This window comes from Pseudopipra pipra, chromosome 7 (genome assembly GCF_036250125.1).
Source record: "Pseudopipra pipra isolate bDixPip1 chromosome 7, bDixPip1.hap1, whole genome shotgun sequence".
In the NCBI taxonomy this organism is placed as follows: Eukaryota; Metazoa; Chordata; class Aves; order Passeriformes; family Pipridae; genus Pseudopipra; species Pseudopipra pipra.
In genome coordinates this window covers 7,706,638-7,729,695 of record NC_087555.1, presented here as the reverse complement: position 1 = coordinate 7,729,695, position 23,058 = coordinate 7,706,638, and the positions used below count along the sequence as shown (strand labels likewise).

General features: G+C 49.7%; 1 protein-coding gene across 8 annotated transcripts in view; it reads left to right on the top strand.

Moving 5' to 3' along the window:
• MLPH (melanophilin) overlaps positions 1–21,783 on the top strand; it is a 28,263-nt gene extending 6,480 nt beyond the window's left edge. The window contains exons 4-17 of one of the 8 annotated variants that reach the window (XM_064660422.1): positions 366–404; positions 1,303–1,397; positions 2,087–2,215; positions 4,140–4,332; positions 5,555–5,715; positions 10,376–10,459; positions 12,294–12,485; positions 14,775–14,969; positions 16,864–17,019; positions 17,127–17,219; positions 17,429–17,494; positions 17,621–17,699; positions 19,248–19,345; positions 19,742–21,783. In XM_064660422.1, the coding sequence (XP_064516492.1) occupies positions 366–404; positions 1,303–1,397; positions 2,087–2,215; positions 4,140–4,332; positions 5,555–5,715; positions 10,376–10,459; positions 12,294–12,485; positions 14,775–14,969; positions 16,864–17,019; positions 17,127–17,219; positions 17,429–17,494; positions 17,621–17,699; positions 19,248–19,345; positions 19,742–19,768 (1,607 nt within the window). In that variant the 3' untranslated portion in view covers positions 19,769–21,783. The remainder of the gene's footprint in view (positions 1–365; positions 405–1,302; positions 1,398–2,086; positions 2,216–4,139; positions 4,333–5,554; positions 5,716–10,375; positions 10,460–12,293; positions 12,486–14,774; positions 14,970–16,863; positions 17,020–17,126; positions 17,220–17,428; positions 17,495–17,620; positions 17,700–19,247; positions 19,346–19,741) is intronic. The other 7 variants (XM_064660423.1, XM_064660424.1, XM_064660427.1 and 4 more) reach the window with 7 other exon arrangements.
• The last annotated feature ends 1,275 nt before the right edge of the window (positions 21,784–23,058 follow it).

Genomic DNA, 23,058 nt, shown 5'->3' with positions numbered 1-23,058 from the left:
CATTTGATCAAAACATGCATCAGACCACACAAAAAGGACAATCCGAGAGAAAAGCAGACCAAGCATGAGATTAAGTATTTTAGGCCACTTTAAATTGAGATTCTGATGCCTTTTTCAAAAAGAAATGATTTTGTTGTTTATTACTTCATTAATACCGGAGAACTGGAAGTGAGGCAATCAGCTCTTTGACTTTTAAAAGTCAAGCTCTTGCTCCAAGTGCCTGTTTTGTTCTCTCTGAATCATCTTTTTCATGATTGTTTCTTATGATGGCTAGAGAATGAGAAGTCCAGTTATCCATGGCTCTGAGGCTTGTTGTCTACCTGAGAAAATATGATTATTTATTTGTATTTTATCTTTTCATTTAGGTCTTCATGACAGAGTTTACAGCCTGCCAGACATTAACAGTAAGTAAAAAAGAGAATTGCAGCATGGGGCTGGCACTTCAAGCAAGGTTTCCAATGTCTTTTTCTCTTCACACCCCCTGGCTGTGGGCACTCTGGAGAGATTTGGTGTGGCCAGACCAGGGAGAACATTATTCCACTGCAGTGGAGGTGGACTGAAGTGGTCAACTCTTGCACTGTGGTGCATCTGGGATGTCCAAGGGCAGACTTGGATACAAGAGGACTTTTGGTTACATGCCAAACTCAAAGTTTGCAAACACTCACCATCTCAATGTACATCTATGTCATACACTTAAAGCTGCCCACATTCTTAAGGAACCCATGGAATTTGGGATTTCATGTTGTCTTCCTTAGGAGCCCTTGCAGGAAAGATTCACTATACCTTGCCATTTGATGTAGGAAACAGCTTTTTGCCTACCTTGACTTTGGACTTGGTCTGGCATTTGGGCTGTTCCCAATGTACTGCTGGGCTTGGCAGTGACCTGGGTATGGAGATGGGCACCCAGAAAGCAATGGGGTCACTGATAAATAGTGGAGCTGGCTGATGGGAATCAGAAATAGCAGAAGCACAGACATGTTGGGCTGAGCCTTCGAACACTGGAGTCACCATGGTGGACCTCGGGGTGCTCCCTGTGCTGCAGGTGCCCTTCATCTTCCTGAAGGAACACCTTCACTTCCACATCTGTGATGGTGCACATCTGGAAGGGGAAGCAACGAAAGGCCAGCCAAGCCTTTGCAAGACCAAGTGCTAAGAGTGGTTGTCTGCAGAAAAAAATGTGGGGAGGTATTTCTAACCTGGACCTTTTCAGCCCATATAACAAGCATGGCCTCACCTGCAGGTACATTCATTGGTGTGACCACCGTGGTGGGGACTTACCTACTGCTGTTCTCTCCCCTCCAGGTGAGTGCCAGCTGCTCACCAGCTGTGATGCTGGGGACGACAGTGATGATGAAGACAATGTCCTTCGTGGAGCTGAGGCAGAGCGCTATAGCAGAGTAAGTGTTTTGTTCTGGAGCTCTTTGTGTCCTTGGCCTGCCTTTGGTGGTGGTGGCAGTGGTGATGGTTTTCTGTGCCATTTTCAAAACTGGACTTTTATCTCTGTTTTCCTTCTACGAGACAAGATCTTTTCCCAGTTTGTGTAAAAGCAACCATGTCAGTAACATCACAAATACTTGTGCTCTGGAAAAAAAAGACCCACTCCTAACACTAAGGATGTGCACAATTAGTATAAAAGTCCCAGCTCCTCCATAATGAGAACCACCTTTTTTTTTTTACTGATGACCTCCCAAATATCCAGAGAAATCTGCCTGCAGCATCCTTTCTCTGAAGATAGGGGGATGCTTCAGGACTGAAAAGCATCACGTGGCTCTCCCTCTCAGCTGTAACCTGGTTGAGCTTTCCCATAGTGCCTTTATAAACCAGGACAGAGCTTCTCACTGTCTGCTTATGGCAACAGTCCTGAGCTAGAGGCTGTGGAGATCAGGAACCCACTTTTCCTTGCCTTCAATGTAAGCATATGCTGTACCTGGCTCCCTTCAAGCAGGACAGTGTCAGACTCAAATTCTTGCTGCAAAATCAGAGCAAACTCAGGCAAACTAAGGAGAAAAGGGCCCTCCCTCCCCCTTTCCTCAAGGTCAACTGTGTTTTATGCTGAATTTTCATTTCTTGCACTTTCTACGCTAAGATGTGCAAGACAAAGCGCCTGCTGTCTGTCCATCCCTTTGATTTTGAACTGGACTCGGATTACTCTGCTCAGTCTCGCCGTCAGTCTGCGCAGCTCTCTCCAGCAGCCAGCAGCCCGGATGCTTTCCAGGTACTGGGAGTGTGCTGAGGGTTTTCTTCCTTTCTTCCTCCTACTCCTTGCTACCTCTGCTACCCCCCTCCTCCAGCTCTCAAAATCTCCTTCAGCTGGTGTTGGGAGGCAATGGTGCCAATCTTCGCTCCCCATATCCCTCTTCCTATCTCTTCTTCCACTGGAGTCCTTTGCCTCAGGCTAAGTCAGGAGTAGGGCATCTGATCCAAGCGAGGATGAGATGAGACAGCAAGAGGTTCTCAGGCCTTTTCCCTGCAGATTTCCTTTCTCTCTGCAGACAATAGTTTTCTTGTGTTGTCCCGAGGCTATGGGACACCTTAGTTTCCAGCGAGCCCTTGAAGATTCAGTGCTTAAGGGATTAAATGAAATCAGACTCTTCTCCCATGTTCCCATCCAGTTTGGGGCTGGTTTTGCCATGTTGTGGCACTGGGGACATAGTTGGCCAGCAGCTTCTTGAGGCACACAACCTTTGTGAGGTTGAGGTGGATCCCGCAGAGTCAGCGTGAGGGCAGGGACAGCACCTGCAGAGTGAGGGCCAGCCAGAGGGAAAAACACGGGGAGAACAAAAACTGGAGGAGTCTAGATGTGCCTTAGTATCTGGAGCTCCTGACCAGGAACAAGACTCACAGACAGCTCCAGACCAAGGAACTGCAGTGAGCTGCACCCCGTGATCCCACCGAGGGCTGGGGTTCAGCCATCCCTACCTTCCAGGTCTGGGCAGAAACACAGATGGGGCATCTCTGGATGTGGCAAAAGGTCTTCCAGCCTGAGAGGTTTCCAGTCAAGATTTTTGGGCTGCTCCTGTTTGCCTTTCTTGTTGAAATTGCACTTTTAAAACACTAAACAGCTGCTTCTTCTAATGATGCTGTGATACTTTAAACTTCCCTCATGGGTAGAAGTGGGATTTGCTGACCTCTGTAACAAAGGCTTAGAAAAAATAAATCTGCACAAGTCCACATAAATTGATTAGAATTTGGCAAAAATAAGTAGATTCCTCCTTTCTTTATCTGAACCCATCTTTATGCAGCAGAATTCAACGTGAGGGCTGGCCTCTGTTGAGATCATCCAAATGAGATTCACTGATTGCAGATCATTTGAGGTGGTAGTTCTTTGAACAAGAGAAAGGGGGTGGTGTTTTAAAAGATCAGAGTGCTTTGCAGCCTGGCTGAAGGGACTCTGTGCTTGTAAAAATTAACAGTGCTTGCAAAAATTACCAGTGCCCCCTGGCCGTGATGGGAAGTATTGCTCAGGGTTCAGCAGCCAGGCAAAATCTTTAAATTGGATTGTTAGGAATTTTGATATATTATATAAATATAATTGGCATTATAAAAGGTCAATCCATGGCCTTTGACTAAAAGGTCAATGAAGGATAAAGAGAGGAGATGTTACTGAAGGTCAGGAGAGACAAAGAGTCATAGAATGATAGAACAGTTTGTATTTGAGGGACTTTAAAGCTCATCTCATTCCACCCCCCTGCCACCCCCTGCCATGGCCAGGAACATCTTCCACTAGCCCAGGTTGCTCCAAGCCCCGTCCAATCTGGCCTTGGACACTTCCAGGGATGGGGCAGCCACAGCTTTTCTGGGTAACCTGTGCCAGGGCCTCACCACCCTCACAGGGAAGAGTTTCTTCCCAATATCCCATCTAACCCTGCCCTCTGTCAGTGGAAAGCCATTCCCTCTTGTCCTGTCACTCCAGACCCTTGTCCAAAGTCCCTCTCCAGCTCTCCTGGAGCCCCTTTAGGCACTGGAAGGGGCTCTAAGGTATCCCTGGAGCCTTTTCTTCTCCTGGCTGAACACTCCCAGCTCTCCCAGCCTGTCTCCAGAGCAGAGGGGCTCCAGCCCTTGGAGCATATTTGTGGCCTCCTCTGGGCTCACTCTGGAGTCTTCACAGGCAGCTGCTCAACAGCATCCTCATCTCTCAGTCCTTCACAGATTTCCCCAACTCAGCCGAAGGTGCCTCCCAGGAATCCAGGATCGCGGATGCAGATCTAGTCTTCCATCATGTCCTGCAGGAACAGGGACCAGGCATGAGCCCTCCGGAGCAGCACTTCAGCACACAGGTTCGGCTCACCGTCAATTCACGGAGAAGGAGCCTGGAAAGAAGTCCAAAACCTGGTAGGTGTCCCTGTCCAGGCTCCTCTTGTATCCTTGTGGGACAAGTGGCTGCAAGAGTTGGACCAAATGAAAATGTCTTTTTTTTTTTTTTCTGAATAATCTCAAAGACACTAAAAGGCTTTTTCTCATGAAACAATGTGCTCGTGTTAGTTAGTTGTAAAGAGCTGGTCTTGTTCCCAAGAAAGCCAAGGGGATCATTCTTAGCATGTCGATCCCTTTCATACCTACTGGTCTTTTCTAGGGTGGAAACTAGATACAATCAAATGGACACTACTAGAAACAATAGGATGTGTTTCCTGCTGCGGACAGAGGTAGAGGAATTCAACATCTTGGCAAAGGATCTTGTGGGTGCAGAAAGTTTTGAGTTTTAAGGAGACTTGGACTAGAACTGGAGGCAGGAACTGGGGACTGCTAAGTAACATCCTTTTAGCTGGGCAAGGGTGCACATGTAGGCCAAATGATCTGTGTCTATAAATACCCTGTAAGAAGCAGAATTTGCCTTTTACTACTTCTGTTTTCCCTGCAGTGATAGCAGAGCCAGGAGGGTTGGATACTGGCTTGTGCACATGCAAATGTAGAATGTGCCCTTCTGTGTCTCCAGTGGCTGGGCTGTGTTTTCAGGGCATTAAGGAATGCTGGGTAGACCTTACCATGTGCTCTTTAAATTCCTACTCCGAGTCCTGCTGGAAAGACGTAGCAGCACGGTCCCCTGGCTTGTTAATTCCGTTTTCTCTCATTGTTTTTGTCTCTTGAAATTCTCTTTTGTGAAGGAGCCCTTCCACTCCTTTTAAATGCTCCATCCTAAAGTGGTACCTCTCTAGCCTGAGCCTAAACATTTTCCAGCAGCTCACAAAGGGCAGTGTCCAAACCTGGGCTCTCACAAAACTGGGAAGGCAACAGTGGTTTTTGGTGAGGGGCCTGGCTGTTCAGGCCATGGGAACAGTGATGATGTTCCTTGTGCCCAACACTGTCTCTGCAGGGTGTGGGGCCCTGCAGAGCTTGGAGCTGTGCAGCCACAGTGTGTGGAGCTGCAGCCTGGTCCAGTGTAGTCATCCAGAAACTCGGTCACTCTTGCAGAAGCATCTCCTGACAAAGAATAGAAAGTGTGATCTGGAGAAGTGCCTCCATATTTGCTTGTCTTAAGGGTGGGGCCAATGTCCAGGAAGGAACTCAAGGGTGTGAATCTCTTGTACCTTTGTGCTGAAGCCTTCTCTCTCCAAAGGTGGCTCCTGGAACGAGCCGTCCCAGTCCCGGTACTCCGCAGATATGGACACCTCCGATGAGGATGTGAAGGGAGCCCAGTTCCCTGCCTACCCACCCCACCACATGAAACGCCGGAACAGAGCCTCCTCCCAGGAGAACATCAGCCACTCTGGCAATCAGGTATCAAACAGTTTTTGAGCCTCTTCTGAGACCAAGTCTGTGGCCAGGTCCCTCTTGTTACCCCTGAGCTGCAGGGTGGTTTCAGAGGAGAAGAGAAGCAGCAATGGCAAACTGGGGTGAAACCACAGCAGTCTCCTGGACAGGATGGATGTGGAGCATGAGCAGAAAAGCTGGTGTGCATAAGTATCCACACAACTGCTGCCCCTTCTGCACAGGGATGGGTTGATGCCCTTGTTTCCAACATGTGGGTCCAGAGGAGCAGACCTCTGTAGACTTAAGATATCTCCTCTTCTTCTGCTCAGGAACTGGGGTGTAGCCACTTGACATTGCCAGAACAATACAGAGAGGCTGTGGGATGACCTAGGAACTGACTCATTGAGGTGTCACATCACAATTTTGATGAATTCACAAGATGAATACCCAGGAGATTTCCTGCCTTCTGTGTTGTGATGGACCTGCCAAGGTGGCTGTGAAATGGAAGCAGAATTGAGACCTGGGAAGGTGCATTCAAGCCTCCTTCATTCTTTAAGATGAGGGAGAACAGGCATTTCTCTGCCGTTTTAGGATGATGCAGAAGTATGCTGGAGCTCTGTGCTTCCTCTCCCAGGTCCTCCTTCCTACCCTTTCACTTTTTTGGTCACAGCAAAGAGAAAATCAGGCACTGGTTGGTGCTTCTCTCTGCCTATGCTGCCAGCACAGTAACAAACCTGCCTTCATTGCTGTTCATTTTCCAGTTTGTCCCAATTAATATGTGAGTTGCCTGTGTTTTTCTGTGTCCCCAAGAAGGCTTTCTTCAGTTGAATGTGCCAGTGCTTTATGATCAGACAGAGGTCTGGAGGGGGTTATTTAATAAGTGCCAAGATTCTTCTCCTCCTTTGCAGTGTGTTCCTGCCCCAACAGGACTGGGTCAGGACAACCTGTCACGTACCTCTCCTGAATGATCCTAATAGGGGAAACGGGCTAAAGAAGGTGTCAAACAGGCTGTGAGCTTGTGTTTTAATTGCCAAGCAAGGACCTGCTGTTCCTGATGCTGCCTTTGCCAACGGGTGGTGGTGAGCGTTCCTCAGATCTCACGAGCAGCAAAATGCAGGGTGGTGTTTGGCTACAGATGCATGGGGAAAGCCAGCTGCCAGTCTCACAGCTGGTAACTTTGCATGTCCTGGACCCTCTCTGGGTAACCACTGGGGGGATCTGTGGCCACAACCATCCCTCGGCACCACGCTTCATATGTGCCTGTGTAGGGAAAGCTTTCCTTCCTTTTTTACTTCTCTGGGCACATGCTTTAATTAGTAAATGCCATTCCTTTTTCAGTCAGCAGTAAATAGGAGAGCCCTGGACTGGGTGTCCTTAATGAGGCCACGGTATGTTAGGCATGAAAGGTGCACCAGGGGGAAATGGGGCCAAATTCCTACCAATGCCTCAGATGACTTCCTCCAGGAGCTGGGCAAGCTCTCCCTTCAGGGCGGTCCGGCCCGTGTTGTGGTTTGCTCTGTCACACCAGTACGAAGGCTGGTGTGGAGCCTTGTCACCCTAATGGTTACGAGACTTCTTCTCACTCCCAATTTAACCCCATTTGCTCTTATGCCAGCATTGTTCATTAGCTTAAATAGCTCCTCATCCTCCCTGCCCTTTGTGCTGCTGATATGTTTACAGCTAGCAACCATCCTCCCATCCAGCCTGCTTCTCTCCCAGCAGGAAGAAACCCAGCTCTGTGCTGGACCATTAACTTCAGAACGATGCTCACATGTCACTTTTGGCCAAGGAGAGGCCAGGTACAAGCCCAAAGAAGACTGAAGGCAAGAACCCCCAGGTTTTGGTGTTAGATGCTGCTGTTAGAACAGGTCTGCTCTATTGGCAGAGCTGGTTGGAAAAGGTGTCCATCCCCTTGTCCTGACATCGGAGCAGTGAAGCGGTGGTTGTGGAGCTGCTTACAGGCACTTCCAGGATATGCCATGTAGCCATCATCAGAGCTTCTGGGGTACCCCAGGTCCTGATGGGACATCCCAGGGAACAGTGAGGATGGCTGAGTACAGCTGGTCCCCCTGTGCTGCAGCTTGCAGAGGCTGTGCCCTTTGCAGTTCAAGATGTGGGTCTGCAGGTGTACAGTCCAGAATCATGTTTGTTAACCCTGTATTGCAGCCTATAGCCTGGCTTTAAATGCAGTGTTTTCCTGGTAGACACTTTGTTGGTATCTGAAGATTTCAAAAGGTGGAGAACTCAGCTCTTTGAGACAGAATGAAAACTCTCTTTCCTAAAGCTACTTTAAGAGCAAGTTTGTCAAAATCTGGTTGATCTGAAAACTGCTTTTGCATTAATTCTGGAGAGGATACACTGTTCTGTCCCAAACACAAGAAATTTAACTTTCCAGTAACAAAAGCAGAGTCTGTTCCCTAGGTCTGTGACTCCAGGAACTGAAGGTGCTAGAACAAAACTTAGAAAAAACTCTAAAACCTATTTAGAAAAGCTCTTAAACCTGATTAGACATGAAAAGAAGCCCTGAATTGGTAACTGTGCAAGTCTTTGCCTTCAGGTTCTTACAACTCAGAGGACAGGACCAATTCACAAGGAATAGCTCCAATTTATCAAGTTTCTCCCCAAAAGCCATCCTGCTGTACCTCAAGGGAGCTCAGTGGTTCTGCATTTCCAGAGCTTTGATGCTGCCTGGCTATTCTTTACACAAAGCTTCTGTTAGAAGTCTTGGGTATTTGAGAGACTGGAGGCAGCACCTCTTCGAGAGTAACCTGTCCTCTCTCTCCAGCAGCAAGGAATTGTTTCCTCTACCTGATGTTTCAAGTTTATATTTCCCTAGTTTCAGGTTAACTATTAAGCAGAAATTTCCTGATGTCCACCTTATGGGCTGTGGTTTGAGTTTATTCACATTAAGTGTTTTAATGCAGAGTACAGTTTGCCAGCCTTTGTCACGCAGAGAGCAGTGCAGGATGATGCAGTCCCTGACGGGGACCTGCCCTAATGGGTGCCCACCCTACATTAAAGCCAGCTTTGATTGGGAAGGAGAATGAAGACAAGCTCTTCAGCTCCTGCCCTAGTAGATATTCATCAACATCAACAGCAGTCCCTGCATTATGCTCTGATCTCTCCCAACCTCTGCCTTATGGAGACAGGGCAGTGCTGGTGCTCAGTTCGTCACCATCTCTGAAGCTAATGGACCATCACAGGCTTCTCATTGTCACCGGGAGCAATGCAGGAGTCAGGCCTTAACCAGTGCTGAGAAACCACTTAGCAATGGATTGAATTGCTTCCTGCCCCTGGGTTTAACGCTGCTCGGAGATGCTCTCAGTTCGGGGTGGCAATGACAGCGCTCTGCTCTCCACAGCGCCAGGCTTTTATATTCATCTTCCCTTAAGCAGAGGCTATCACTCCAAGCTGTTGTGAAGAATTAATTAATAAAACACTAGCAAGCACAAAGAGAGAGGTAGGAAATGTTATAAAAACAAAGCCAAGCCCTTGTATCTCTTTGTTACCACATTTATTTACCGCATTTGCTGCTTGTTCCCCTTTGAATGGGCAGCAGCCACTCAGAACAGCAGTGATGCACTGGTAGTGTCATAAAATGGGAAATATTTCTCATCATTTGTGTTTTATTTGTCTGGATCAAAGGAGAGAGACTTTTTTTTTTTTCCAAAGAAAACAAAACTTCCATTTCAAAAGGGAAAAAAAGCAGTTCCTTTAATGTTTTCAGTGATCATAGATTGTAGAATTGTGTTGGTTTGAATGGATCTTAAAAATATCTCAGTCCATCCCATTGCCATGGGCAGGGACACCTTCCACTAAAGCAGGTTGCTCCAAGCCCTGTCCATCCTGGCCTTGGACAATTCCAGGGATGGGGCAGCCACAGCTTCTCTGGGCAGCCTGTGCCAGGGCCTCACCACCCTCACAGGGAAGAATTTCTTGCTAATATCTAATCCAAATCCACCCTCACCACAGAGGTTTGTCCTGGTTCTTGAGCACAGAATGTAACTTCTCTTTGATTTTCCAGGACTTCGTCTGTCTTTTTCTTCTCTGCTCTTCTCACCATGCCCCTTTTTATAGTTGGAAGAGTAAGGGAGAAGAGACCATCTGGTTAAATCGATGCATTGGGAAATCAGAAAATTTCAAAGTGGTGGGGAAAACTTTCAGGTTTAGTTTTTCTACCTGGAATTTTTCATGGGAAATTTTTGCCCTCTTCCTTTCCAGCACTATGTTGGCAGGCTGCTGATGGGGTAATAACAGCTTGAAAAACATGTTAGTAGGAGGTGAAAACAGATGTTGACTTCAATTTGGGGCCGCTTGGGAATGATGGCAAGATAGATGGCTTTATTACAGCTTGATGCTTTTGTTGGTGATGGGGTTTTATATTCACTGCATAAAAGCTTTGGTGGTAATTGTGATGTGCTGGGTACTCACCATTGCTTTGAGTTTTCCAGATTTGAGGAGAGGTTGCTCTCCTGGAAGTTATTGACATTTTTTAAGACACTATTGAAAAGATATTATTTTTTAAGACATTGTTTTTTAATGTCTTTTAACTCTGTCCATGGTGGCAGTGTCTTGCTGCTTGCTTTCTTCTGCTGGTTACACTGTTTTCTCACTGTGCTGGCAGTGGTGGCTGGTCTGTTCTCTACTCCTTTTCTCTCTCTCTCTCTTTCTCCCTTCTTTCCTTTAGATTCATGAGCTCAACACTCGCATGTCTGCAATCGAACGCATTCTGAACCGCTTGGAGGAAAAAATCCTGGTGCACTCTCACAAGGTAACTGGGCAAAGCCAAGGTGCTCTGTAAGGAGAGAGCTTGGGTTGTGCTGGGCCCCTCCTCTGATCATTGAGAGGCTTCCCTGAAGCAGCCAGCATTGCAGGGAGAAAGCTGGATAGATGAAATCATAGAAATATTTAGGTTGGAAAAGACCTCTAAGATCACTGAGTCCAACCATTAACTTACCACTGCCAAGTCCACCACTGAACCATGACCCTAAGTGCTACAGTGACTTGGGTTGTTTGAGTTTAGTCTCTGTTTTGGCCTTGGAGGCTGTTCTCTAGTTCCAGGTGATGGAGTGCCTCAGAAAACATTGCATGGCAGGACAAATTTAACCCTTTTAGACCCCCTTGCAAGCCAGTGCCGTTCTTGCTCCTTCTGCACAAGGAAAACCGGGTTTCAGGCTGATGCTTTATGAAATGCTAATTTCAGGAGTTTCATTAGGTGGGTGTCTGTACATCCACAGAGCTGTGACAGCTCATTTGAAATCACAGGACACTTGTTTAGTCCCTATGAGGAAATCATCTGGTTATTGTGTCTAAGATCTGAGTCAAGGAGGATTTCTGCATCCTTTCTGAGCTGCCCTCGTCTTACCATGCCATAAAACTTGGAAGAAAACATCTAAATGAAGTTAAAGCTGAGCAACAATGTAGAATCTGTGAATACTTAGGCTGCTAAACATTGATTTTTGGGTTTCTGATTTTAGTCTCTGCACTCTTTTCCTTTGTGTGAACCCATCACCGCTCTGGTGGCTGACAGCTCAGTAGAATGGACGGTGATAATTACAGGGAGGTCCCCTCTAGGCACAGATGAAACGATGCAATTTCTCCTTTTGTTTCTAAAATTCGTAACGGGGGATGGCCATGTCTGTGATCATTCAGTGTTTCTGTCAGTAAGCCTGACCAAGGGAGTAGGAGATGTACACAGTGGCAGGTTCCCATGCTTTATTCCCATATCTAGGGCAAAGCAGAGCAGAGGCAATGGGTCCAGACTGCTGTGGGACAGGTTGGAGTTAAGTATTAAGCAAAGATTTCCAGTAGAAAGGACAGCAGAGCCTTGGAATAGGTTGCCTGGGAGAAAGATTGCCTGCTGCAGATGCTGTTGTTCAAGGTTGTTAAAAACAGCTTAGACAAAAACCCACCAGGTATGACGCAGGTAATTGTATTCCCATCTTAATGCAAGGGACAGCGAGTTCAGGAACTTCTGGAGATCTCTTCCAGTGCCTGGGAGTTTAATAGGATTCTTCTCCAGGTACCATGAATTGCCCCTAATAACCAGGCCAGGTGGAAATAAGCCATCTGTCCTACAGGAAAATTTGCTTCATGGTTTCTCATCGCAAATAAGATTATCTAGAGGCTATGAAAGCTACCTCTTGGAGTGGCAATTCCCATGGCAGCTTCCCTCACCCTGGTGGACCATGTCTTTGGGTCGCTGTGATCTCTGCCCCCAGGGCTACCACCCACACCATGGTTCCTAACAAAAACGTGGTGATTTTTGGCCCCAAATCCCCAGTGCATACCTTTTGAAGGGTGAGGAAAAGGCAGTTTTCCACAGGGCAAAATAAAGATGTTCTGCGTGTGGAGAAAATGGGAATGAAGGACCTTTAGAGCAAGGGTTTGTATTCCTCAGAGTGGAGCTGGTCTCTGCTGCTCCCCTGGGCAGTCTGGCTGCTCCTCAGGAATACGGGTGTGGAGAGGGGCTCCAAGTTCTTGTTGCAAAGTCTGTCTGTCCACTCCTTGAGCTCCTCTGCTCAATGAGTGTGTCTGGACCCAGGCAATGCCCTGTTGTCCACCACAGGAGGCTGTCACACAACTCCCTTTTTCTGCTCCTTCAGTCTCCAGCCCCAGAGTCCCAAACTGATCCCGATGCCGAGGAGGAGGAGTTGAAGAGGAAGCTGGAGGAGTTAGCCAGCAACATCAGTGACAAAGAAGTCTCTTCTGAAGAGGAGAAGCATGAAGAAAAGAAGAGAGCAAAGAAACCAGAGATGAGTTCCTCCAGCGATGACCTGGCCAGAGATGCTCAAAAGGTAATCTGTGTCCTCCCACCTGTATTGTTCCAGGCTGCATCTGTGATTCCTTCTGCTCTCAGTGGTTTCTGATTTTACACCATGATAATGGAACTCTTCTTTTGTCCCACACCTCCACTTTGATGCCTCCCAGGGCCGTGCTGTGTCTGACCCAGCTGTCTGCTTTAACAGAGTGTCAAGGGATTGGGAAGTCCCAGGGTGTTGGATCTGGACCTTTCTCCTTGTAGGCTCTCCCAGTCTCATCCAAGAGTCAAAAGTAAAGCCTCTTAGAGGCTACTGCCTGTCACGAAGAGGTACACAACCTCCACATCTACTTAGAGTTGTCCCAGGACCTGGACATCATTATGGAGAAGAGTCCTGGGGTGGGAGAAGAGCTTGGTGATGATTTAGTACCAGCAGCCTTTGTCAGGCACCTGCTACAGCCTGAAATGTCTTTTCCACACCTGTCAGTGCTCCTGAGTCCCTAAATCCCTGGTCCCTCTTCCACTCTGCCAGATCAGTATTTACAGCACTGTGCTGGCTCCTATCCCCTACTATGTGGTGGGTGACCTGTGGGTCAGGGAGAGGAGGACGGATCACAGCATCTATGCAGTGTGTCTCCAGTTGTGCAGAGCCTCCCAAGATGATCCCTTAGCACAAATGGAGAGGTCAGCATTCCCTGTTTGGTCTACAAAGGCTGATTTGTTCATCCCTTCTCTTCTGCCTTGGCTGTGGAAGGGGTACACGTGAGTTGTTCTGACACATCCGTCGCTGGCGAGCACAGCAAAGGAAGCGAGTGGGCACCACGCTGCTCCTCTCCAGTAAAGCTACTTTCATCTGAGGTTGCAATGACTTTTTCATGGTGCCACGAGGCCTCCTTTCAGTGTGCATTTGTTCCTCAGCCAGTGCAAAAACTGGTGGTTTTGGGTACCATTTGCTGTGCCACTGGATCAGCTATGTGCTGCATCCTTACCCGACAGCATCCTTCACTGCCTCCTTTTTCCTGAAGGCTGCTTTTAGATGCTTGTTGCAGGCAGACTTAACTAGTTCTCATAGATTGAAGGATGTGCATCATCTTAATAACCATTTCCATTTAAGTGCAGATAAATGGTAACTTAACTCCTGTGTGAGCTGCTGATGTGCAGCAGACAGAGGCTCAAACCCTGAACAGGCAGTTGTTTGTATGGTATCAGTGTAAGATTCTTGATTCTCATAAATGAAGCCTGGATCCTTCAGATTTTCTACTTTCTTTGCACCCAAACCCACCTATGAAGCAGGGGGGAGTATTGAGTTAGAAATGTCTGCAGTGAGGTAGCTGGACCAGCCTTGATTAAAGGCTGTGTTGCTGTGAATGTTTTTTAACAACTTCCCTTATACCAGAGCAAGGTTTGGGTTTTGAGGGTTTTTTGTTTAAGTCTCCTCCAGTCAGGAGGAAATCTTCTAACTGGGGGACACTGTGATGAAAGCACACAATCCTAATGGAAAATGTGAAAAAACTCCATTGTACCGTGAAGGCACCATAAAATTATAAAAATATCATCTGGACTGAGTTAGCTGGTCCTCTGCAGGACAGCTTGCCTGGTAATAAGGTGCAGTTGTAAACACAACTGTTTTGTCAACGGCACATATATCACCCCCATCTCCTTGGTTTCTAGGGAATTATCAGTTGAGAGAGAGAGATGATGAGTTTCTTCAGCCCATTTTTACATGTGCTTAGCACCTCATCAAGCCAACAGCACTTAGGAGCATTATTGGCATCAGTGCTCCTTGAGGAGGGAAGAGAGGACTTTAGTCTCAAGTTCTGGCAGTGTGGCAATTCAATCATTTTATGAGGTTTGGTTGTTTTTATTCTTTTGCCACAAACTCAAGGAGTTATTTGCATCCCTGCTCGGACCCGCTGAAGTGTAAAGCAATATGCTGCAATTAGATCTCAACTGCTGAGTAACCAAGAGGCCTTCAGGTGGCCAGATGGTGTCAGATAGCTCCGGTGGCACCGCTTCCAGCGAGCAAAACATCCCTCGATAACCTTTTTTCCAAGCCTTTCGAGATGACTTCTTTTGTCAGAGCCATCCTCCAGAAAGCACGGGCTGAGATCAAAGCTCTGCTTTAGCCACGCATCCGTCTCCAGTGGAGAGCCCTTCAGGAACAGCGTAAGCCCGTTAATTACCTCTTCTCCATCTACCCACAGCTCCTGAAGGTCTGATGCCCCTTTCACCCCCAACTTGTGCTGTTTTGTACACCACATTAAAATAACGTCCTTATTTTTTCCCCGCTCCCACCCTCCGCTTTGGCTGTGCTGGGCGTTCGCAGAGGTCGTCGGCTCAGGCTTTGAGCGAAATCACGGCCAAAGTGCTGAGAGCCATAAACGCCACGGAGAAGGCGGTGTGGGAGTCGTTGCACGGAGAGAGCCAGTGCAACGGCGGCTGTGCCCTCCCTGCAGGGCAGCTTCCCAGCCTGGGAGATGGGAAAGAGGTGGCCGAAGCGTACCGTGAGCTTGAGGAAAATGTAAGGTTCAAGAGAACTTTCTGCGAGCAGAGTGGGCATCAGGGGGTGGGAGTGTAGAGGAATCCCCCCCCCCCCCCCCAGATTTCTGGTTAGTGGGTAGGTCAGCACTAAAAGGATGGTCAGCAGAGGGATTAAAGGGTCTGGTCTTGTCCAATGGTGATACAACAGCAAGAGCAGGTGCTCTTGTCATGTGGGTTTCCCTTTCCTTGGTTCCTGGTTCCCCTGGGTGAGTGCCAGGGAAAGAAGGTGAGCACAGTCCCCAACTTGCTGTAGCAGCACTGCTTTGCTGGACTTCAACAGTCCTGTGCTCCAGCAAGACTTGTGTCCCATTTCTCTCTGGTTCCTCCCAGCACTGTGTTTCATCATCGAGGGTACCATGACCTACCTGTTTGCTAAGGCTGGCCTGTCCCTGGGGCTGATGGGCTCGTGCAGGTGACAAGGCTACATCTAGAGCATAATCCCCTGCTAGGTTTATGTGACACTATGAAGCACTGACAGCTTTTTTAGCTGCTATAAACCCACATATATTGATTCCCTGTGGAAATGGATTGCATCCACAGTGCCATGCACCAAGCTCCAAAGAAACGGTTCAGAGTTGAATCTCCATCTGGGTGGCCAGGTTTTGCTGTAGGAAATGTCCTGCAATGGGGGAGCAGGGTTTTATAACACCCGCTGTGGCTCACCTCTCACTGGGGAAAGCCTGCAAATAAAAGCAGGGAGTTGCAACACCTGGATGGTTTTTGGCCAAATACAGCATCCCAGAGGAAGAGGGTTGCATGCATGAAGGTTTTGAGGTTCCCCTGCTCCCGGGAGAGGGAATAGGGCTGGGCAGGATGTGAACTTTGGGCTTAGTGCTGCTGCCGTCAGTGCTGGCACAGGGATAGGTAGACAATGGCTCTGGGAGATGTGTGTCATCCTGCCATTCCCTCGGGGATCCTGGCTGAGTCACAGCTGGCTGGCCACTCTCTTCTCTCCAAGGCATGCCACCTGCCTTGGAGGGCACTGGGAGAGCCTGATGGGCCAACAACAAATCCCTACGACTCACAGGTTGAGTGGTATATGGCTTTAGGGTTTGCACTGGGGTGGGTGGGACCTCTGGGACATGCTGCTGTGATTTGGGTGGATGCTTGGTACTTCAGTGCATGCAGAGGACTCCTGCCAGGCAGTTTTGCATAATGTCCAGTCTGGGTAAAGCAGATAGGGCTGGAGGAGCAGGAATTGCATTAGCAATAGTGACATATTGGGACCAGTCAGCAGGACAGTGACCAAACCCCATCTGATCATCTCATGTGATTGCATACTGACATATTAGTGTTTCCTGAACTGCTTTGCTTGGACTTGTGTCCTTGTAACAGCCCAAAAGGAGGCAAGTGGTAGTGGGTTTATTGGGATAGATCCTTTTACCCTTCTTCTCTATGAAGCAAAGGGAGGACAGTGCAGGCTGACCATGCCCCCAGGCAACCCAGCAGCACAGACACCCTTAAAATAGACTGAGAAGATATGAAAAGTCAGTCTATCTCCTTCCCAGCTCTCTGCCATCACAGGACATGGCAGCCTGAGCTTGTTTGCAGGGACCTGCCCTCCCTCTGAGCACATGGCATAAAGATGCTGCTGCTCCTCAAGCAGGTCACTGAGTTTTGGTGCTTCCTGTGTTCCCGTTGAGCCTTTTACCACTTCACCCCATTGGTAATTGCTCTCTAAAAGCCTGGGGAAGAGAGGAAATGAGATGAAAAGCCATGTCAGAGCTGACTGGTACTGTCTGTGCTGCAAGGCAAGAAGGCAGTCAAATAAGAATGGCAGGAGCTGTTGCATCTGTGGCTGCAGTCACACCAGGAGAGGAGAACTCTAGGGAGGTTGATTCTGCAATGTAGGTTTTCTTCTTCCTGTATTTCAGGTGTACCTGACTGCTGGAAAGACCTACAGGCTTGAGAAGACCCTGAAGGAGCTTGAGGAAGGGGCTCAGCACAGCGGCACTACTGACTCAGAGCTGTCAGAGCTGGAGGACAAAGTGGCCTCAGCTGCTGCTCAGGTGCAGCAGGCAGAGAGCGAGGTGAGGGCTTAGCTCTGAGAGGTGCTTTGCCCAGCCACTGATGGCAAACAAAGCCAGTGGTGGATCCTCCAGCCACCATCCGTATGTTTTTCTTCCTCCCTCTAAAGATATCAGACATTGAATCCCGAATTGCGGCTCTGTCTGCAGCGGGGCTGACGGTGAAGTCGGTGGAAAAGGCAAAGAAGAAGTCAAGTGGGCAGGTGAGCATGGAGGATGGTGGGTATGAGGTCCCAGCCCTGAGATGTACATGCTCCCCCGGGCTGTTGCTGCTGCCTCTGGGTGCTGCCGAGGGCTGCCTGGCTTGCTGAGCTGTGCCCAGCTCTCTTCCTGCTGCCCGGGGCTCTGCAGACCAAGCTGTCTGCCTCCTCTTGCACCCCCAAAGAAACCTCTGCCCTTCCTCTGCCTGCAGGCTGCCTGCCTCCACTCTCCCGGTCCTGCCAGCAGCAGTCCAGGGGAGTCTTTGGATGACATTAAAGTGAGTATGTGTTTAGTCAGTGCTGGCTTTGCATGTGGCACAGCTTTAAGCCTGGAGACAACTGCTGCTTTCAAAGTAGTTGCCTCAGTGGGGACCTCTGCCCTTCCATCCTCTTTCCCACAGCAGGCTGCTCCCCTTCCCTTGCAGGCAATGCCTGGACTGCAGAGGTTCAGGAGGAGGTTCAACAGTCCGCTGGAAATCACAGGTAAGGAGCATGGCTCTGCCTGTGGGAGATGGGGACCTGTGGGTGATGGACTGGGCTCTGGGGGATGCTTGGTCCTCTCTGCATCCAGCTGTGTGTCTGCAGTGGGGGTCCCCTTCCCTGTGCTCACATCCTCCCGGTCAGACAGCCACAGGGGAAACCTGTGATGGGTAACGTGGAAAGGAGACAGCAGTTGGCAGGATCAGGGATAGTGACGGGAAAGCAGAGGTCAGGCTGAGGTGGGTCAGTCCTCCAAGAACCAGGGCTGTCTCTGCAGCCTGGGCTCTGGCCACCCGAGTTCAGGGAGACATCTGCGTTACTTCATCTCTGGCATCCTGTGGGCTGTTAGATCTCAAAGCCTCGCCTAAGCCCATCATCGCTTCTGACAGCAATTTCTTCCTTGCTTGGCCATCCTGGAGAACGTATCCTTCCCTGGATGGTATGCCCCACCCCTGGAAGTGTTCCAGGCCAGGTTGGAAAGGGCTTGTAGCAACCTGGTCTAGCTGGAGGAAGGTATCCCTGCCAATGGCAGGTGGGTGGAACAAGATGGACTTTCAGGTTCCTTTCAACCCAAACCATTCTATGACTATAAATCTCGACCCTGTTGCCCAAATGCCTCAGCCACTGGTCTCTGGTGGGGGGCAAGAGGCCCTCCAGGGCCCAGTTATGACAAACAGCAGCTTAAAAGTAGACTGTGACCTGTAACTTGGCACAGCAGCTTGTGTGCTAGGGGGGCAATCACTGGAAATGTTTCATCCTGACCAATATCAGTGAGACTGATTAGGAAATTACTTTTCTATTTCTCCCTTATCACACTCACAAGCTTAAAGACAGAAAGAGCGGCTCTCCTTCCAGATAATGGAAGATGAAGGGAGGGAAGGGGGAAAAGATCATTTAATGCAGAGGTGAAATAGCATTTCCCCCATTCACACAATTAACAGTGCTGTTTCCTAAGCTGAGGCTGGTAGGTGGAAAGGTTCCTTGTCCTCATGCTCAGGAGTCACCTGCTCTCCTTCCTGCAAAGGACAGGCAGATAAAGGCAGCCCGTGGGACACGTCAGCCCTGTGAGGAGATGGAGGGATGTGCAACTGGGACAGACGTCACCAGGCAAACCTAATCCCCTCTGCCTGGGCTGGGTGATGGGGTGACTTGGTCTCCTGACTGCCCTCCCTGCAGGTCAATGACTTGAAAAGTTGGGCCTAAAAAGGTGCAGCTGGTGGAACCTGGTCACAGAGAGGAGAAGAGATGACTTAGTAGGTCAAGAGAGTGTCATAGGCTTGGGTGGTGTGAGAGCTCCTCGCAGGCAGGCAGAGCTTTCCAGAGCAGAGGTCCTGACTGCTGGTAGGCTGACCCAGCTCACACAGTGCTCTAGGAACCTGAGTAGCAGCAACTCTTGTCTCCTTGTTATCAAAGGGCTTCCCATCACCTTCCTGGAGAGGGAAGTGCCATGATGCATCCAAACCCACAGTAAACCCCAAATGACTTGGTGGGTAACTGAAACCTCTGGTGAGGTGGATGAAGAGCTTCTCCCCATCTCTTTGTTCTCTACAGGTTTTGATGATTCCTTTGACCGTAACTCTGTTTACCGTGGTTCCCTGACGCAGAGAAACCCCAACGGGAAGAACAGGAGAGTGGAGAGGCTCTTTGCGGTACGGACCCAGCCACCCAGAAGGGCTGTGGCCTGCATTCCATGTGGGACCTGCCTCCCTGGGCTTTCACAGAGGGACCTGTCCCTCCCCACACTCTCCTCAAGCCAGTGGAGCTCCCAGCTCCCAGCACTGGTCTCACCATGCTGACTGGTGGGCAGGCACACCCGGGCATCACCCCCTGAAGTCCGGGATGTCACGAGCCCCAGTGTGGGGGGACCAAAAAAGATGTACATCTTCGAATTCCTGCTGCCTGTGTGGTCCATGGGATGGGGCAGGTCCTTGCTCCATGCAGTGGCAGCTAGAGGGGACAAGGAGCACACTGTCCTTGTCACCTGGGGTGGCTCAGGGCATGGGCACAGTGAGTGGTGAGCTGAGGTTTCTCCTTGTGCCTTGCAGAAGCCTGTGATGACCCACCTGTCCTGAGGAGAGGGGAACCTTCCTGCTACCGCATTTCAGTGATGACACAAGACCTCAGCGCAAAGCCTCTCACCGCCTTCCCCGCAACACTTTCTCCTCCTTCTCCTATGCCCTTCTTTCCCTGAAACCCTGGACAGAAATGAAGCCAAAGGCCATGGGCAGGAGGTCTCACTGGGAGCTGTTGGGGAGAGGGGCAAGGCACTGGGGTGCATTCACGTGGCCAGGGGCTTCCCTGGGAGGATGCAGGCATGAGACCTTGGCTTTGGGAAGCTCTTGGGTACTGGGTCAACCAAAGGGACCAGAGGAGGGAGCTGGATGTCAGCGTGGCATTCAGCACAGGGACCAGGAGCAGTGGCACAGCCCTCACTTGGTAAAAGCTGTCAGTGCCTGTCCCTGCTCTTTTCCAGGCTGGTGGTGAGCAGGGACAGGAACTGACAGTGGGGTGGAGGATGCCCCTGGGGTACCCCAGGTAGAGCAGGGACCCAGGAATCCCAGTGCTGGGATTCGCATCGTGGTGCTGGTCCCAGCTCCCTGCCATGTCCCTGGAAGCATTGCTTCCCTTCCCCGAGCAGCAAAGGAGGTTGAGAGCAGTGCTGGTTCCCTCCCAGTGAGCACTTGGCCAACAGATCTTTGCACCAAGCCATGCAAACACCCATTGAGGCTTCTCACTGCTATGCCTGAAGTGAGTGTGACCATCTGGGGACGTGAGTGAGGCGAGGCTTGCAGGAGGTGTTGGCAAGGAAGGTGGAAGAAATGATGGAGAGCTTGTTGGGTATTGGTTTGCTTTTCCAGCTCTCAAAGATACCTCCTCTCCATGTGAGGTTATATCAGCAAGATATATAGAAGAACTCCAGCAAGCAGAGTGTAGGTGCTTCTCTGCTCCGCAGAGGGGTCAGCCCATGCCAAGATTCACTCTGTGGATGAGCATGTCCCCTGTCCCTGATGATGGCATTGTAGAATCTGTTAGGACCATCCCATCCTTTGGAGGAGCTGTGATGACCTTCGTGGGCTGCAGTGGCCCTGGGCTCCTGCCAGGTGACAGTGGCATTGGTAACACCCTCCCAGATGCTCCAAGATGTTCGTTTTCCTCCAATATTTAATTCCCCACATCCATTAACCCCTGTGGATCAGTGCCTGGCCCCATCTCCATGCCCAGGGTATTGGGATGGGAAGAGGGTTGGTTTCTCTTACAGGTCACTTTGGAAGAGTTTTTTTGCTTAGTACCTGCTGGTCCCTATCCTGTATAGCCCCCACCTCCATCCTTCCCTCCCTGCCTCTCTCCTTCCACTGTGGATGATGGGGAGAGGATCATTCACAGCCAGAGGGCAAATGTCAGACCAACGCTGACAGATTCCCATCAATGGCCACTCAGGCTGGACCCTTTAGGCAATTCCTGTGCATCTGAGCTAAAACCACTTTAATTATGAGCAGTAGGATGAATTATCATGCAAGTAACACATACGTTGGCTTTGTCTAGAAACTGCTAACTGCCTAGAAATTGGTCCTGTGGTCATCCCAGAGCAGTCTTGTAACTCCATAGTCTGGGCTTCCCAGATGGAAACAAAACCAGTTTCTTAATTTAAAATTAAATCCTTCTGGCCTGACACTCAAAAGGGTAAGTGCAAATCTCTGCTGTGGCAGAAACTTTCCCAGACACCGTGGCATTAATGGGTACATTTCTTGCTGCTCCGCTGGCCTTGGTGCTGGGATGTCAGCTCCTTGCTGGCAGAAGGGAGCTCCACCAAGACTTGGGGGGTTTGCACCCAGCCTTCTGGTGTCAGGGCTCAGCCTTTGCCCCAACTCTATCTCTTGCTGTGTCTGGTTTCAGCCATAACTCAAGTCCTTCCACGCTTGACCCTGTAAAGAAATCCTCACGGTGAGCTTCAGCAGTGCAAACTAAGGCATCGTTCAGGCTGTAGTCATCCACATTGTTCTCTGCTGGTTTTCTGACCCATCTTTCTGTCTAGAGATTTTATATATGTATACTAAATCATGCAATAAAGCCAATTTTGTGTCCAGAACCATCCACCCATTTTCCTGTGTCTGTTCTTTTAGCTCACTCAAGCAAAGGTTCCTCTCTCTTTCCATAGAATCACAGAAGAGTTTGGGTTGGAAGGGATCTTAAAACTCATCTCATTCCATGCCCCTGCCATGGGCAGGGACACCTTCCACTAGCCCAAGTTGCTCCAAGCCCCATCCAACCTGGCCTGGAACACTTCCAGGGATGGGGCAGCCACAGCTTCTCTGAGCAACCTGTGCCAGGGCCTCACCACCCTCACAGGGAAGAATTCCTTCTCAATATCCCATCTAACCCTGCCCTCTGGCAGTGGGAAGCCATTCCCTCTTGTCCTGTCACTCCAGGCCCTTGTCCAAAGTCCCTCTCCAGCTCTCCTGGAGCCCCTTTAGGCACTGGAAGGGCCTCTCCGGTCTCCCCAAAGCCTTCTCTTTTCCTGGCTGAACACTCCCAGCTCTCCCAGCCTGTCTCCAGAGCAGAGGGGCTCCAGCCCTTGGAGCATATTTGTGGCCTCCTCTGGACTCACTCCAGCAGGTCCATGTCCATCCTTTCCTTTAACCAATCTGTGCAGTCCTTGCTTTAAAACTAGCCAGGTGAAGCAGACAGGAATTGAATCAGCAGCACTGAAGCAGAACAGAGGCAGATGGTTCTGATCAGGATGGCAATATGAATAGTCAGATACTGGTCACAGAGCCACAGGTGTGAAGACTGTGGATTAGTGGTACCCAGTGGTGAAGCCAGGTGGGCAAAGGGGATGCACGGGGTTGGGGTAAGGAGAGGCTGATCCTGAAATAAATGCACTGCTCCAACTTGCATGGACACCCCGAATCAAGTCTGGCAGCTGAAGCCACAAGAAACACAAGCCCACTTTGAGGGGTTGCTTTAAATCTGTATTAAATAATAGCAGCAACCCTGGGGTAGAGAGAGACCTGCTGAGCCCAGGGTGTGGGTTTCCATGGCTGAAACATGGGGGGTTTATATATCTCTTTACCCCTTTCCCTGCCTTTGCAACACCTCTGTGGCAATCACCCTGTGTCCCTTGCTGCTCCTGTCACCTGTCCCCAACACTGCTGCACTCAGGCATTGGAGCTGACAACCGTATGAGATGGAGACCTGTCCCAGGGCAATGCTAGCCCCACGTGGGAGTGGCAGACAGAGATCTGCCCCCTGCCCTCACCCCACTAGTGACAGTGTCTTCACCATCCTGCCAGCAGAAATATGTCCCTGTTTCAGGATGTCTCTGGTCCCAGTTTTGCCTGAGGATACCAACTAAACCCTCTGT